We start from the raw sequence: 18,155 nt of genomic DNA on the forward strand, positions 1-18,155 counted from the left end.
GACGACTAGGCACGCGCCTGGCACTGGCAGGTAGCCGAGCCGATCCTGTGTTCCGACAGGGCGACAGCGACCCGGCGAGGCGAAACCGCGTGCTCGGCGGGCGCGCCTGCCGTTTCGCGGCCGCTGTCGTCGCCGCGCCGCGCCGGCGACGTCTAGAAGCCTGATCCGTTCGGCGCCGGCGCGGTATATAAGCAGAGGCCGAGGGGCTCCCGAGCTGAGCAACCATCCAACTCATCCAGGCTTTGTTTCTCTCTTCAGCACACACGCACACGACACCAACTGAAATCTAGTTAGCTCGGGTGACTCTGCATCGTCTCAAGCATCTCCATGGCTTCCACGGCGGCGGCGGCGTCCAACTTGTGGCTCGGTGGGTTCGCCGCGGCGGTGCGGGGGACGTGGCAGGCGGTGGCGGCCGGCCACGGCGACACGCGGCCGAGCCCCCAGCAGCAGCAGCAGCAGAAGAAGAAGACAGCGGCGGTGCAAGCAGGAGCCGCCGCGGCCGGTGGGAAGGCGGCGGAGGTGGTGGATGTCGGGAGGTGCGGCGGCGCCATGTCCGACACCACAGTTTACCTGCTGCTCGACCGGTTCACGCCCAGCTGATTCGTCGCCGTCGCCGTCGCCGCGACAGCCGGAAGCTATATGTGTAAATAAATGCTGTAACTACTAGAATTGAAATGCCATCTTGCATTTTCGCTGGCCGTGAAGGTGGACGCCTGGAAGGCTGATCCGTTCGCGTTCGGCTCGGCTCGGCCGGCGGCGCGGCGCGCGATATAAGAAACACCAGGCCAGGCCCCATGTGTGCTCGTCACAGAACCTTCTCCCGCGCGCACCGAGTTCAGCTCGGGCTTCACCTGACACCTCCATGCGACGACGGCGACCAACCTGGCCGACCTGTGGTTTGGCGAGCTCGCCGCGGTGGTGCAGCAGGGGACGTGGCAGGCGACGCCGGCCGGCCGGCCACGGCGACCCGCGGCCCCGCCACGAGCTCGGACGCGAGGAGAAGGCAGCGCAAGGAGCCGGGAGGTGCGGCGGCACCATGCCCGACGCCACGGCCTACCTGCTGCTCGACCAGCTCGCGCCCGCCGCCGCCGCTGCCGCCGTTGAGAATCGAGATGCTTCGAGAAGAAGAAGAAGGCGGCGGCGGCGGCGGCGGCTGATGAAACGAGGAGGAGGAACGGCACGCGCGCGCACGGGGGGCTTCCGATGGTCACTAAGACTGGCTTCGCCGCCGTCGCGTCAGGGCACGTCCGCATCGCGACGGCGACGGCGGAGCTGGAAGGTTTATCGTCAGCGCAACACGACGACGACCGCGGCACGCGCCGGCCAGGCTGGCAGCTAGCTGAGCCGGCCCCGTTCCGCCTTCCGATCGACAGCGACCCGGCGGGGGCGGGGCGGACGAAACCGCGGGCTCGGCGCGCCTGCCGTTCCGCTGCCGCTGTCGTGGCCGGCCGCGCGCTGCGCCGTCGACATCGACGTCTAGAAGCCTGATCCGTTCGCGCTCGGCTCGGCTGGCGCGCTATATGAGCGCGGGCCGGGGTCCAAGCTACTCGCTCACTCACTCATCAGAGCCAGGCGGGCCAAGTGTTCTCCTCTCCTCCTCGCCGAACCTTTCCCCGCACTCGCCAACTGAATTCGGCTCAGCTCAGCTCGGGTCGATCCTCCGATCGCCATGTCCTCGACGACGGCGTCCAGCCTGGCCGGCGTGTGGCTCGGCGAGCTAGCCGCGGCGGTGCAGGGCGGGTGGCAGGCGCTGGCGGCCAGCCACGGGGGGCAGCAGCACCAGCAGAGGAAGCTGAGAGCCGGTCCTGGCGAGCAGAAGCACAAGGCGCCGGCGCCGGCGGGAGCAGCGGCCGCCCAGCTGAGCTCAGCTGCGGTGGCGGCCTCGCCCGCGCTCCGGCGATCTGTACAGGCAGAATAATGGCAGCCGATCGCCGTGTAAATGCTGTGGATTGTAATGCCATCTTGGCATCTTGCTGCCGGCTGTTCACTTCCCCCATTTCTTGCGCTCCATGGGCGCAACTGCAATGTCCCACGAACAATGAACATAGAGGGTGACTAACTGCATATGCAAAGTTCGGCAAGGCGCTAGGCGTTTTCTAGGCGTTGACCCACCGCCTAGAGCCTAGGCGTTAGCAAGGCATTTTCTAGGCGTTAGTATATACACATAAATATGTTTAAAAAAGAAAAAGAAAACAGCAGATAACTGGACTTCAGGGAAGAGAAAGGCCCATAAAACAGTAAACGGCCCAAAGCCCAAGTCCCAAACACCTTATCAGCTTATCCCTTTCTCCTCTGCTCGGTCTCCCGCAATACATACACATACAGCCGCCGCCGCCGCTGGTTCCCTCCCGCATCTCTCTCTCCCCGTCTCCTCTGGTCAGCACGCCGCCCGCCGCTCCTTGCCCCCCACCGAAGACCTCCGCTCGTCGTCCGCTCATCCTCTTCCACCAGCGACACGAGCCCGCTCATCCTCTTCCACCAGCGACCTCCGCCCGCCGGCCGCTGGTCTTCCTCTCCCCCACTGGTGACCTCCGCTCGCCTATCCCTCCGCCTACCCCTTAGGCGAGGCGGCACCCCTCCGCCCAGCGCGTAAGCGCGCCTAGGCGCGCCTAAGGCGTCGCCTTGCCGAACTCTGTGCATATGCATCACCCAGCAAAACATCTCAGCAATGGAGGATGCATACTCTTGGGAGGAATGCATCAAATAAAATGCAGGCAACTCATAATACAATTTACAAGAATCAGAATGGGCCGGTCTTTGCGCACCTCATCATTCTACTTGCAAAACAACTAACAGCCATACAAGCAATGATCAGCTACGAACAAAAGGAATGGGGGGCAACAACTCTAAGAAATGGCGAAATGCACAGATATTTACACCTCTTCTCTGCACACAGCAAAGGTTATGGGGGGTCAGGTCAGTGGGTGAAGGTGCTCAGCTCCTCGCTGTAAACAGTCTCGCTGGCGCCGAACACGGGCTTCTCTTCCTCCCACTTGATGATCTCCCGGCCGTAGCGGATCGCGGACCGGACCGACTCCTGGTCCAGCGCGTTCACGTACGACACGTAGAGCTTCCGCCCCGTGAGGGAGCCGAACAGCCTCTTGAACTTTGTCGCCATGTAGTGCGCGGCCATCTGGGCCAGCGTCGCGCCGGTCTGGCTGCTCCGGGTGCTCCTGCTGCTGCCGTTGAGCAGGTTGCGGCTGATCAGGGGAGTGAAGTCATCGAACCAATCGCACGATGTTAGAGGGGAGCTGTTAATCTTCTGCTCTAGGAGATCAAACTTGGTGAGTAGGAGGAGGAAATCCATTTGCTCAAATGTTGGATGAAGGGCAATGCTCTCGAACAGCTGCCTGCTCTCTATCATCTTGTTGACAATGGTGCCATTTGCATCCTCATAGTACTCATCATAGTCGTTAGCAGCAACACAGAAGATAACAAGCCTCACATCATCAAACATTTGCAGCCATTTGCAGTTCTCATGCAAACCTCTGTTGTTTATCCTGATCAGCTGGTACCTGAAAGCAAATGGAAAAGTTGATTTCGGGAAAGATGGAGAATAACTAGTGCAACCTGAAGCTATTTTAGAGAGGAAAATGAAACAGAATTACACAGCTATCACAATCCCTGACCTAAGTCAATAATTAAAACCTATAATATAATGTTTAACAAACGTGCATGTGAGTTTCGATCCTAACCTGCTCGCTCTACATGAAAATGCCACAGGCCCATACATTATAAAAAAAGTATTCACATTTAAGAGGTGTCTAGTCTAGATAACACAGTACGGCACACTAACAAAGAAGCTGTAGAGAGAGAAAGTGAGATAGGTAATACATCACTAGCAGACTACTATTGCCTTTAGAGTGAGAACTGACCTTAGCAAGGTGTCTTGTGGATCAGGCTCATCAGCGCCCTGTCCACCCAAAGACATCTGTGGGAAAGAGAATTCTGTTGATGCTAGCCCATCCGAGGATGTAATTCCATCAGCATACAGTATATCGATATCAGAGAGCTCATATTCAGTTCTAGAAATATCAACAGCCTGGCCATTCCAAACAAGGTTGAAGAATGAGCAATCACAATTATATAATAACCAAAGAAAAAAAGGTTTGCAATGTCCCAATAATACCTTGTCAAGAAAATAATTGGCAGCAGGTGGAAGGAATGGCAGTTCACTTCTTCGTTTATATGTAGCTTGAATAGCATGATCTTTCCATAGTTCCTCAACAAGTGGTGCATATTCACGACTAGCTGCAGGGAAAATGTCTTCAAGGTTACCTAAAGCCATTGCCTTAAGAATCCAATCAGAGAATGCTTTCAAGCGTGGAATAAGGGAGTATTCAGTAACTTCATCAGAGAACCCAGATTCACAGCGGCCTGCAGAAAAAAAAATCACTTGTAGCAGGCACAATTGCAAACATAGAAATGTTTTCTTTTATTACTTTGATTCACAACAAGGAAACAATTAGGAGTATTCCTTAAACTCCCAATTGTTTTAAGGGTGGTAAAAAATTGGGCCGTACCAGAGCTAGAAGGGTCATGCTGACTGTTTCTTCTTCTATCAGCTAAAGCTTCATCTTCAAACCGCTCACGGCCTTCAAGTAATATACCAAGGTAGTTGTATATGTTGCTTTGTATGACAAGTTTCAGATCTTCACGCTCATCCACTGAAAATGGTTTGCTCTTGTACAAGAACTTGGCCTGATATATTCAAAAGATTCAACATCATTTGCCACATCAACATTGCAAATTTGTGGGGTGCACAACACTGATCCTTATTTATGTGCAAAGCATATCTTGGATGGTGATATTACTACAGCTGATCAACTTATATGTCCGTGCACATTAATTTAGCAGATGTCCATAAACACTGTACCTGTTTGAGTATGCTGCTTGCCCCTGACCCAACCAACAAAAGCTTCTGGATAGTCCTTTGCTCCAGGTAGTCAGGAATAGCTCGATTTACCATGTGAGCAGCTTCTTCACCACATTGATTAGTTGCTTTGTTTGGAGTTGGCAATGACAGGACAGGACTAAGAAGCTTCACTATAGGCTGGTGAGAAAGTTAGAAAAATTCAAAGGGGGTCAGTTTCCCTCCGAAGTATTACAAGGCATCTACATAAGAAGGATCCCAGCGTTACCTTATCCCAGATCTTCCCTTTAACAGTTTTTTGGCCTTCCTCTTGGTAAGTCCCATCAGCATTCACCCAAAAATGAGGTTTCCCAGCACATTGGACCCCAGCCAACTAAAATCGAACATTTTTTAGGAAAAACAAGCAAACAGCAGCATATCTTAAGGTGAGGCAGTAGCATTTGATTCCAAACCTTAAGCATTTGCAGTTCAGACTTGGTAATCTCTCGTCCATTAATCAATATTCCGGTGTTTCCGTTGCTTGCCTTTTGAGCTAGTGAACCTCCAACATTGAGATTTGCACTGATTATGCAATGGGGCTTGTGTCCCTCCTAGAAAAATTTCAATGAGAGCAATCTTGTCAGATTTGTCAAGGACAAATTATTACAGGATTTGTACGAAGAAAATAGCAAAATGCAGCAACTAAATTATTAACAAAATTGTGAAATGGCATAAGAATGACCAAAAAAAGTCAACTGTTATATTCAATTTTTCCCAAATTCACAAGCCAAGTCAAACCTGGCACCTGAGACCAAAACCATGTTCTATATATCATGACTAAATTGCTGTCAACTTGTCCAAAAAGATTGTGTCTAATAACTCCACATGTAATATCACAGACATGCCAACCTTGATAGGCAACCTTGTGCAGCTCTGAACTAAAAAAACTAAAAAATATCAGATTCTCCTGATTTAGACAGCACACTACCCACTATCATTCCTAGGACAATGAGACCATTCGGACCATGATACAACACCCAACGAAGCTGATTCATCAGACAGAGCCCCAGCGAAGTCAACTAAATATCCCATACCATGTTCAGCAGCACTAGGCATCCAGATTTCCAGTCCATGCATCATGATTGCAATAAATAACATAAATCTAGTGAACTCTGGCTATACATAAATGCCATAAGTTGTTCTGCAAAGAGTTTACCCAAGATAACACCTAAAGAAGTAATCTTCACTTCATATCTGCACATTGCAGGCGTAGTGTCCCTATTTCTACTATTAAGACTAACAGGAATAAACACGAATCACAATCAATTCAATTATAGTCTGTGTTGCATCAGATAGCTACATGGTTCCGGATGAGCAAAGGAAAATTCAGATCGCCACGAGTCACATACCTTCCCCCAGAAGCCGGACACCTTGTCGTACCAGTAGAAGCCCGGCCTGAGCCTGGAAGGCGGGCACGGGCACCCCTGCAGCACCACGAGCTCCTCCGGCGACAGCCTTGACCCGTTGACGTACACGTCCTCCGCCCGCAGCTGGTTCGCGGCACACTCTCGCTCGCTCCTCATGACCAGTTCCACCTCCGCGGCGCTGAGCAGGCGCCGCAGCACGCGCGACCCTCGCCCCAGCGCATCCCGCCTGGACTCGGCCACGGGCCGGCCGATGCAGTCCAGGCACTTGCGCCCCTCCGGCATGGAGCCCATCGCCCGGAGCACGCAGCCCGCGCAGTACCGCGCCCCGCAGGCGAGGCACGACTCCTTGTCGCGGCCCCAGAAGCCGCCCCCTTTCCCGCACCTGTAGCAGCCGCGGGACCTGCCGCCCCTCCAGTGCGCGGGCGAGAGGGAGCCGCTCGACTGGCCGGCAGCGGCGCGGGGGAGGGCCGCCCCCGCGGCGGCATCGTCCTCCTCCTCCTCTTCCTCCTCCTCGTACTCGCCCTCATCGTCGGAGGAGTGGAGGAGGGAGCCGCTGGTCTCGGCGAAGGTAACCGCAGCCAGGTGGCGGGGCTTCGGCGGCAGAGCCGGGGCCCCACCGTCGCCGTCGCCCTCGTCGTCGGAGGGGGAGGAGGGTGGGAGCTCAGCGGAATGGTGCGCGGCGGCGTGGTGGTTCTCGATGACGGAGGTGGGGGAGTCCACCACGGCTCCCCCCGCGGCGGGGGCGGGCGCGGCGGAGCGGGGCGCGGGGTGGGCGCGGGGGTGGATGGCGGAGCAGAGGGAGGACGGGGTGAGCGGGCGGACTACGGGTAGCGTGGAAGAGGACGCGGAGGGGGAGCCCGGGGGCGAGGAGGAGAGCGCGGCGATCGGGATGCGGGAGAGGTCGAGCGGGATGGCGCGCGGGAGCGAGTAAGGGAGCGGCGGGCCGTCGTACTCCGCCGCGAAGGAGTAGTCGGTGGCCCCGGCGCCGGCGGCAGCGGCCATGGCCGGAGGCGGCTGCAGCGGCGAGGACGGCGGGCAGGAGGAGGATGCTAGGGTTCCGGGAGAGGCATGGGGGTTGGAAACCCTAGGCGAGGGGGGGAAAGCCGAGCGGAGCAGGGGAGGGGAGGAGTAGCTTTTTGGAGCATGCGCGAGAGAGGAGACGAGACGAGAGGAAAGCGAGGGGGAGAGAGACAGAGGTGGTGGTAGAGAAGGCAACGGCTTTTGCCCCTGAGCCGGGTCCATGAACCGGTAGACCAACTGCTGCGGCTAGAGATGGCGTCTTTTGTATTTCTTCTTCAGCAAGATCAGCTTTCCATTGGTGACTGGAAAATTTTGTTATCATGAAACAATGAGTTATTCAGCCATGTGTCTTAACGAGTCAACAAGAATAAGTAACCAAGTAATGCTCGAAGAAAACGACAACTGAACCAGCTATAAACCGTGCCACTGAGTTGGTGATAATTTGATATATTTCTACGAACTTATCGCGATGTACTTTCTTACCTCAGCTATATAAACCGCTAGTAGTTGGTGAGCTATTAAAGTATGGCTGACTATAATTAGTGATAGAGGATGAGATTTCGGTTATGATAAGTATTTAAGGATAGATAGTGTTAGAAAAGCCAGCAGCTAAACTACAACCGTCGTTGACTGTTCGGCTGCACTAGCTACAACTCAGCATCTGTGGTTGTGCTGCTCCACAGCTGCTGCTGCCGACGGGCACTGCTAATTCGGCCAATCAGGTGAGCGCACGGCTGAATCGATGTAGGGCAGCCAAACAGTTGCAGGCAGCATGAATTAGCCCAACGGGATGCAAGTAGTGTAGCCGAACGAAATTGCATAAGAATGGATGAAGCACTAAGATATAAATTGTTAAGATGTTACGAGAAGGCTAATATTAACTGGCCACTATACCATAAAAAGCTATGACTGAATTCTAACCTAAGGATTAGGTTTGAAATTGGTGTCGGACTAGTAATGCTGCATTCTCGGAAGCATACGATTTGGAGATATTTGGCATTTAGGCACATGTAGAAATAATGAGAAAGATTGATTGTCTTACTTTTATAGTGGTGGGAAGATAGAAGCAATAGTAAGACTGCGTACCGTTGATGTGCTGGACGGTGATCGCTAGATAGGTTCTCACTCTAGTGTTGAAGTCTACTTTTATATATCCGTGGAGATGAGAGGTTTGCAAATATAGCTAATAATAAAAAAAAGATAAAGTTTATTTTTTCAACCCTCAACCATCACGACTTATACCCACTTTCAATAGGGAAAGAACATAAATTTCGATTACATACGTAGCATGTTATCTCAAAGGGAGTGTCTATCTCTCACTTGAGTGAAATATCACATCTTCTCACTCAATTATTTGAACCACTGGATTAAGATCCAAGGGCTCTCCTTCATCTTCTACCTCCAACTTCTCTCCTTCCACGCCGATACACCACCCGCCGCCACCCGGCCGCCGCGCAGGCCTCTCCCTCCGCCGCCTCCCGCAGCCATCGCCCTCGCCCCGGCCCCGCCCAACCGCCGTCCTCCGCCGCCGGCCTCGCCGCCCCCGCGCCCACCACCACCGCCGCCGGGCCGGCCTGCCGCCGCCGGCCCTCCTTCTATGGCTGGTGGTGAGCAGCGCCCCCCAGCAACCGGGAACCCTAGCCTGAACCCTAATCTCGTCGGAGTTGGAGAAGAAGGTGTAGATAGGGGAAAAAATCGAGTGAAGAGAGTCTCCAAATCACTCGAGTGAGATTTAGCTTTCTCCTTTATGAAACCAAGGCGAAGGTAATTGTATTGTTTGTCATAGCTAGCACTCCAAATCACTCGAGTGAGATGTTACGTAAGACTTCTACATTACAACATCTGAGTTAGTTTTTTACCCCATACATACTTACAAGTTGCAAACTAATAATATTTATAGAATCACTTGAATCGTGCAGCTGGTTCCTATTAAAAAAAGGAATTTTCACACAAGATGAAAAAGTTCCATCATCGGTGCATCCTCGATCGCTGCCCGGTCCAGCAGCCGCCTCCGCCGGTGACGGTTTGAACACGCTGAAACTCACCTCGCCGGCGAGCTAATTTAAAAATCCATGCTCGCATCCCTCCGGTGAGCTTTTCGGTTGAGCCTGCCAGCAACCCCGGCGGCGCTTTTCCGCTTTCCCGCCTCGAAATGGAGCCCCGGCGTTTTTTTGTTTTTAAAAACCCGCGCTTTTCTCTGCTGCACTGCGGCGCACGATCTCGTGATCCGCCCCCCACCGTGGACCGCGTCCACCCAGCCAGGCCTGCCGCGGAGCTCACCCCCCGACCCCGTCCGGGTACGCGAACGGGGACCGGTACGGAAGGAATTGACCGGCGGGGCCCACACCAAGCCCACGAGTCCAGGCGCCCAGCCCCAGCCCGACATGGACGCGCGACCGACAGGTGGGCCAGCCTGGCGGCGCGAGGCGGCAGCGGGCACGAGATTTTTTTTTTCGATTCGTTTTTATTATCCTTTTCCTTCTTTTCTTTTCGAGCGCGCGTGCTGCCAGCTGGCCGGTCGGGTGTCGCGGGGCGTGGGGCCCGGACGGGCGGACGGACACGGATGCGAGTTGGCAGGAGGCTGGGCCGTGGGCCCGCGCCGCGCCGTGCCGCTGCTGCTGCCGCCCTTCTAGACGTGCGCGACTGCACGGTTCGGTGAGGAGGGGGCCAGTGGGACCCGCAGACCGCGTGGCGACCAGGGTTAAAATATCCGACCGGTTAGCGGTAACCGCCGGCCTCCTGTTCCTGTTTACGGACTGGTTTAACCGGTTACCGGTAGAAATCGGTCAAATTCAAATTTGAATTCAAATGGCGCAGTTCAACCGGTTCGTACCGGTATACCGGCCGGTTAGACCGGTTTATCGGCCGGTTTGACCGGTTTACCGGTCGGTTTGACTGGTAACTTGTCAAATTCAATTTTTTTTCTTTTTTGGTTTAAATTCAAATGCCCGCAAAGTATACTAAATAAATATTTGTATAACATATTTTAGTCTAAATGAACCCTCCAACCCTCTTTTGTACTACTTTATATTGTATTTGTATACTTTTGTATGCACGTTTTTTTTATTTAACTTCAAATCCCCGCAAACTATACTAAATGAATGAATTTTGAAGAAAATTTGACACCATTAGATTCGTCGCACCTTAAAGTATTTTTAGGAATTTTTTGAGAATTTTTCATTTTTTTAAATTCAAATTTAAATTTTGAATTTGGAACGGTTTCCTCCCGCACCAAACCGGAACCGGTCCGGACCGGTTTGACCGCGGACCGGTTACTGACGGTTTGGTTTGGTGAACCCTGTCCCCACCCCGCCACAGGGTTAAAAAAACCGGTCGGAACCGGTCCGGTTACCGCGGTTACCGGTCTTACCGGCCCGGACCGGTTCCGGTTCCGGCCGGTTAGAAACCGGCCCAAATTCAAATTTTAAATTTGAATTCCAAAAAATGGAAAAATCTCAAAAACTTTCTAAAAATACTTCAAGGTGCAACGAATTTAATGGTGTCAAATTTTCTCAAAAATTCGTTCATTTAGTATAGTTTGCGGGGAGTTGAAGTTAAATCAAAAAAGAAAAAGAAAAAAATGGGCCGGCCCATTAAGGCCCACCAGGCAAACCGGTAAAACCGGTCGGTAAACCGGTAAAACCGGCCGGTAAACCGGTTGCACGGGAGCTTTTGAATTTGGATTCGAATTCAAACCGGTCAAACCGACCAGTAAACCGGTAAAACCGGCCGGTAAACCGGTCGGAACCGATTGCACGGGAGTTTTTGAATTTATTTGAATTTAGATTTGAATTCAACCGGTTTCCACCGGTTACCGGTCCAACCGGTCCGGTAAACCAGAACCGGTCGCCGGCGGTTTGGGTTAACCGGTCGGGATAAAAAACCCTGCCCCGCCACCGCCACCGCCGCCCCCAAGCAAGTCTCGCAGCCCCAGCCCGAACCCCGGGGGCCGAGCCTTCCTCCCATGGCCCCGCCCCACTCCATGGCGGCGGCCTCCGATCGCGCCGGCCCCGGGCCCGACGCCGGCGCAGGCGAGCCCTCGCTCCGCCTCCGCCGACGCCGGCGATTCCTCCGGCGGCCGGCGCGAGAATGGCGGCCCGCTCCCGCCGCCGAATCCGCAGCAGCAGCCCGAGATGCTGTACTTCCGCGCGTCGGCGCCCGCGCACCGCCGCGTCAAGGAGAGCCCCCTCAGCTCCGACGCCATCTTCCGGCAGGTGAGGATGCGCCAATGCTTAGAATCTCCGCCTCCCTGCCGATTCCCGCGATTCCATGACCCGTGCGCCCGCTCCGATCCTTGCGGGCCGCGAAACCGTGTTGCTTCCAGTCAACTCCGCCTCTGGCCTCTGCCTTTTGTGTTCAAATCGCGCTTTGTGCTGTCGTTAGCTTAATTCGCGTCGGTTACCGTCTCCCGTGCCGGGATGCCTATCCGTGGGCTCCCGAATCGCCGATAGATTCTGCGCGTGTACCGGGACGGGTACAATTCGTTTCGTGGGGGCATATGCTACTGCGGATTGAGGTCGGTGTTTGCTTGGTTTGGGGATCAGGGGGGCCAGTGCGCGGCTGGGCGCCGGACGCGTGCCATGCAGAATTTGGCATCGGGCGGCTGAAGCAGCAAACAACGAACGTAACTGTTGCCACTAGGAGAGCTCTGCGTGTTGAAACGGAAGGACAAACGTGTCGTTTGCGGTCGTTGTTGGTAGCAGTACTGTACAGATAGCCAGGTACAGAGAGTTGTTGTGACTTAGGTCAGATGGTTCTGATCTGAGTTAATACTAACTTTTCAGCAGCTGCAGGGCTGACTGGGCAGCTTCAGAGTTAATACTGACTTTTCAAACTACAGTTCGTGTTACATTGTTTCGACTTCAGTCAGGTGCTTCAGATTTGGAGCTGCAGGCTGCAATTGCAGGGCTAATGAAGCAGTGTCATGACTCATCATCCCAGTATCAAATGTTGACTTTTCAAACTACATTCCGTGTTACATTGTTCACATAGTGCATTATGTTGCATGCTGATTGATGTACTTGCCTTTCTGTTTGGGGCATTGCTTCTGCTTGAGGACCATATAAAGCTTATTCTGGTATGGGACCACATACTGGTTCGCCCTCCATTTTTGACTAGGCATATTATTGGATGGTTTTTTTTTTCTTTTTCAATGGACTTGTTTTACATGTTACTCTAGAAAGCCATACCAGTGTAGCACTAACTGGGCCCAGACAAGTTGATGTCAAATTGTTGAATGAGACTTAAACTGTACACTAGTGAGGCTGGGAAATGATTTGAGCCTCCTACAACTCACACCCAAATTGGTGCCTTGTCCATACCAAATTTGATCTGTTTCTATCTGAAATTTATACTCGTAATAGATCTGAACGATAACCTAATTTACTTTTGAAGGTAGAGGTTTAGTTCAATGCTTAATTGGATGATAATCTAATCCTCTGTGAGTTATCCGTACGTATATACATCGCATTCTTCCTACACATGTTCCTGGGATGCCACCAGAGGACAGATGTCCTTGTGAGAGTTTTACTATAATATTAGTACATCAAATGTCATTTGTATCTTCTTCTTGAACTAAGAGTGAATCCTCAGTTTGTAAGCCATGTGAGAACTTAATTACAATATGAGTTTATTAAATTTCATTTATCTTATTCTTATTTAACTGATCCAAGTCATATTTCGTGGTTGCTGCATAAAATTGAGGTCCTGAAACTAATCAGTCCTCTTGATTCCAGAGCCATGCGGGTCTCTTGAATCTATGCATTGTTGTGTTGATTGCAGTGAACAGCAGACTCATTATTGAGAATTTAATGAAGGTTTGTCACTTTACCTTTCATTTCCCTTGACTTCATTCAGAGCTCCCAATCCATCTCCAGATGTAGCATTTGGTTCCTGTGCTTTCTGCACACTTTTCTAGTATGCATCTATCACATTTTCATGTTCTCAATTTACTGTTGCAGTATGGCCTATTGATAAGAGCTGGATTTTGGTTCAGTGCAAGATCGCTGGGAGACTGGCCCTTTCTTATGTGCTGGTGGATATACTAGCTCATTTGATTCTACTGGGTTTCAACTAACAGCAGTAAGCTTCACAGGATTAATCATTCTGTTTATTGCAGCCTCACATTACCGATTTTCCCACTTGTTGCACTCGTGGCTGAGAAGCTGATTAGAAGGAAGCTCATTGGTGAACATGTAAGTTTCCTTCACAGCACTGTGTAGTCTTTAGAAAAGTTGCTTCTAAATAAGTAAATAATCATGTCATTTTCACCAAACATGCTCTTTATTGTTTACTATGTATATCTTGGAGCAATAGATGTAATATTTGAGGGTTGAATTCTATAAAGGATTCGTCCTTTTTTCTATTCTGTATGCTTTTTTTCCATTGTGCTATTTATGACTTGTATACACCTCTTGCAGGTGGTTATTCTTCTTCATATCATTATTACAACATCTGTCATCGTCTATCCAGCTGTTGTGATTCTTAAGTAAGAATATTTCTTTTTGACTTTGCAGTTTGTTTGGATGCATCTTCTTTTGACATTCGTTGACCTCTTATATTTAATGGTATGGGATATACTCAATTCGTTTATTATTCATGATTTGCAGTACTTTGTGGTATGGTGGTGAACTACGTTGTTGTGTCTCACAATTAACCTTTCTTTTAGTTACATGACATAAACTTCAAATTGGACGATTTAAAAGGAGGCTTATATGACACTAGTATTTAATTTTATCCGGTGATAAAGTTTCTTATGTAACCTTTGAACATTTACCTCTTGAGTCTATATTGCCTTGCTCTGTCTTGATCCATCCATGGAGAGACCAAATTGGAAAGATTTATATGTAGCCCAGAGATGTCAATTCACATAATGCTGTGGCTATTTTGTTTTCTATCGTTGTAGCTTAGAATCCTTTTCTGAAGTGCCCTGAACACCGACTGTATTAAAAAAATTGAAAGTAGAAATGTAAAGTAAGCAGCTGCAGTGTTTGGAATTTCTTATGCTGCTTTGCAAGTAGCATTGGAATATATTGTAATTTGGTTGAGTCAATGTTATCTCTCCAAAAGAGGCACCAGGTGCTGAAAGTTACTTTTTTGTTGATTATATTGTCAATGAGATTCCAGAACTCTGTATGCTTCATGCAATATGTTACTTAGTTTCATTTAATTTTGTTAGTTTATTTTAATTTTCTGATTGCCAAGAAATGATACTTCAAAAGATAGTTTCCCATACATGAATTCTGGATTATCAGCTCAGTTACATAAAAAATTTCAGGTGCGACTCAGCAGTACTATCTGGATTTGTGCTAATGTTTCTTGCAAGCATCATGTGGATGAAGCTTGTCTCTTATGCACATACAAATTATGATATAAGGGTGTTGTCCAAAAGTACTGAAAAGGTAATGTGTTGAAATGTTCATCTGAATTAGTTTAGATATTTGGCTAACAAGTTGCATGTTTCTCAACGTTGATCTACTCCACTTTAAACTTCTTTTCCAGTTTATTGTATATAGTTCCTTTTGAACACAATGAAATATAGTTCGAATTAATTATGTTTCCATTAGGAGATTCAAACATTTTTTAATAGCTTCTCATATTGTGTTCTTTTTTGCATATCCCTAACCAGATATACTCTTAGGCAAGGATGGGTAAGTTTTGTCTACATGCGTGTGCTACTCCCATCATCAGTATACCTCTGTGCATATCTCTACATAGTATGTTCATATACTAATTCTAATGTACTTTAAAGGAAATTGTATGAAATATATCAAAAGCATCTCTGTATTTCAAATATATAGTGATTAACTGATTATGCCTTGATACTAGTATATGAAAATATGTGCACATACCCTATGCATGGTCAAATACCCAATAGTATAGACCAACCAAGATGGTCTAGTATGATCATATACTCCTCGTTACTCTTCGTTGGTCTAGTATGATCATGAGGTACATGTAGGAGTAGCTACACGTGCTTGTAGAATGGATTTTTCCTATGATTATATCATTCATTCTCATTTTTTCATGCCAGTGAACCATTGTTATTCTTATATAATAGGGTGCTGCATATGGCAATTATGTCGATCCTGAGAATATGAAAGATCCAACCATTAAAAGTCTACTGTACTTTATGTTGGCCCCAACACTTTGTTACCAGGTACTATTCTTCTACAAGGCTTCTATTTGATTTTTTGAAGTTATGCTATCGATTCCTTCATACTTGTATCTAGTTACACTAGAGACAAAACATGAATGTCCTAATTTCACTTTGGTGCATTATGCAGCCAACTTATCCTCGAACTACATGTATTAGGAAGGGCTGGGTGATCCGACAACTTGTAAAGTGTCTTATTTTTACAGGCCTGATGGGCTTCATAATTGAGCAGGTAAGCCTTCTATGTTCCTCAAGTAACATTTATTTATATGGGGTCTTGAATTAAATTCCAAATCTCTTTTGTTTTCAGTACATAAATCCGATTGTGAAGAATTCCAAGCATCCACTGAAGGGGAATTTTTTGAATGCTATAGAGAGAGTCTTGAAACTCTCAGTGCCAACACTATATGTATGGCTTTGCATGTTCTATTGCTTTTTCCATTTATGGTTAGTAACTTACTTCAGTTGGGTACCACGTGTATCAGGAGTACCTTTAATTTCGTAGATAGTGGTGGTTATCTACAATAGGGCAAGTGACTTTTGACCTGACATTGATGTTTCCTCTACACGGCATTCATCCTTTTTTTTTAATTCTAGGCTGAACATTCTAGCTGAACTCCTTCGTTTTGGTGATCGTGAATTCTACAAGGACTGGTGGAATGCCAAAACTGTTGAAGAGGTGAGAGGCCTGTTAAAATCTAAGTTCATTTCTTTTCCAGGTGAAACTTTAAATAGGACGGACATTATTTCCATGCATTTTAATGCGATAATATTTTGGGGCTTACTTCAGTACTGGAGAATGTGGAACATGGTAATCTTCTTGCTACATCCATCTTCATATTTCTTTACTCTTGTTCAGATAGCACTTGATTACTTAACTAATAACATTGTTATGGTAGTGACTGATAAGCATATCCTTCAAGTAACTGACAATTGGTCTACCTTTTTGTCAGCCTGTTCATAAGTGGATCATTCGACATATATATTTTCCATGCATAAGGAAAGGCTGTCCAGGGTAATTGCTTCTATATGTCTACAAGAAGTGCACACTTGTTCTTCTTTGCTTTCCAATTTTCTGTATGCAGTTAGTCCACCTAGCTAAATAGTACCAAAATAATATGTTATTTTTGGCTTTCCACATGATGCTCATACATAACAGTAAAAAATTCACCATATACAAATCTTGATAAATGGGGAAACAGGCTGGCCAGAGTATTAGCACTCAATCATCATAGTTCTAATGAAGACAACCAAACAATTGACAATACTGTTGTGAGAATGTCAGAATATGACAGATCAAGAATTTAGTTTCGTTGTTAAATGATATACCATGCAGATAGTACTGTTCGGAAACAAATTTGGAATAAATTTAAGAAATATACATGGATTAGGTGTATATAAAACAATTGAGGATAGAGTACAGAAGGATATCTGATATTGAGTTGGAAAAAATATCTTAATTCTGTCTTCTGTTGAATGTCATATGTAAATACATGAAGAAAGATAATTCTGTTAGTCTTATGATATTCTTTACTTTTCGGAAGTGACATGATTTTTCTCAGTTAATTCTCAAATTCATATTGTATATACACTGCAGGGTGTAGCTATTCTAATCTCGTTTCTGGTTTCAGCTGTATTTCATGAGGTACTATAGTTCTTCTGAAACCTTTATTGCTTATACGTCATTTCTGACTCATTTTCTAGACACCAGCTAAAGCAGGAAACAACAGGTTTCTATGCTGTTATTGAGAAATGCTCTCGCTTGAATTCTAGTCAGCATGTTACCAATATAATCCATCTTGAACATTGGCTTCTTTCTTTCATTTTGCATGTTTCCATTTTACTTAAAAGAATGTAATATGACCATTTGCATGTATTTGTCAGTTTATCATAATCTCATTTCCTTCTCATTGTGAATTTGCAGATATGTGTTGCTGTGCCATGCCACATTTTCAAATTCTGGGCATTTTTCAGGATCATGTTTCAGGTATAGAAGTAACACTTACACGTACCAGTTTACACATATCCTCACATTTCAGATTTCCATCGCTGCATTCCATAAAGAACTACATTACACCATCCTGGATACAATATACTTTCCACTGTGTTTCACATAGGCTGAGTGGCTGACACCACTAATGTCTTTCTTCCCCAGATACCATTGGTGTTCTTGACGAGATATCTTCAAGATAAGTTCCAGAACATAATGGTATGCTGCCCTTAAACACAATCTCCGTTTCTTCCCTTGCTTCATTCCACATGAATAACCTTACATAAACTGTACCGATCTGAGCAGGTGGGCAACATGATATTCTGGTTCTTCTTCAGCATAGTTGGACAGCCGATGTGTGTCCTTTTATATTATCATGATGTCATGAACAGGCAAGCCCAGGCAAGTAGATAGTTCTGCTGAAATACAAACCATGATACAGATCATCAGATGGAAACCGAATCGAATAGGCTGGAAGAAGTAGCAGCCCCCTTGGCGTGTTTATCACCAGCTAGTCAGCTTGCAAATGCTCCCATTCCGTGCGGCCGTGCCAGGGATGCAGCGTGTACATTACCTGTGATGCAACATCAAGATCTGACAGAGCAACCGACATGTCAAAACTTTTTCGGTCTACATGCCAGCAGTGCTGTGTGTAACATCCCGTAAAAATTACGGAATGTTATATACTCTAAAAATGCGAGTTTTCAAAAA

At 48.2% G+C, this 18,155-nt stretch overlaps 2 protein-coding genes and 1 pseudogene across 2 annotated transcripts; 2 read left to right on the forward strand and 1 right to left on the reverse strand.

Annotated features, from left to right (window-relative positions):
* Positions 1 to 197: 197 nt before the first annotated feature.
* On the forward strand, positions 198 to 2,022 carry LOC120666770. The gene has a single exon (XM_039946701.1). The coding sequence runs from the start codon at positions 328 to 330 to the stop codon at positions 598 to 600; it is 273 nt and encodes a 90-aa protein (XP_039802635.1). The 5' UTR covers positions 198 to 327; the 3' UTR covers positions 601 to 2,022.
* A 647-nt stretch (positions 2,023 to 2,669) lies between these two features.
* LOC120666771 (extra-large guanine nucleotide-binding protein 1-like) lies at positions 2,670 to 7,435 on the reverse strand. The gene is made up of 8 exons (XM_039946702.1): positions 6,262 to 7,435; positions 5,326 to 5,463; positions 5,142 to 5,246; positions 4,877 to 5,053; positions 4,524 to 4,701; positions 4,130 to 4,377; positions 3,876 to 4,042; positions 2,670 to 3,515 (listed from the first exon to the last, which is right to left on the reverse strand). Exons 1-8 carry the CDS (start codon positions 7,279 to 7,281, stop codon positions 2,918 to 2,920), a joined length of 2,631 nt encoding a protein of 876 aa, XP_039802636.1. The 5' UTR covers positions 7,282 to 7,435; the 3' UTR covers positions 2,670 to 2,917.
* Positions 7,436 to 11,193: 3,758 nt separating this feature from the next.
* On the forward strand, positions 11,194 to 18,155 carry LOC120666772 (annotated as a pseudogene).

This window comes from Panicum virgatum, chromosome 3N (genome assembly GCF_016808335.1).
Source record: "Panicum virgatum strain AP13 chromosome 3N, P.virgatum_v5, whole genome shotgun sequence".
NCBI classification, from domain to species: domain Eukaryota; kingdom Viridiplantae; phylum Streptophyta; class Magnoliopsida; order Poales; family Poaceae; genus Panicum; species Panicum virgatum.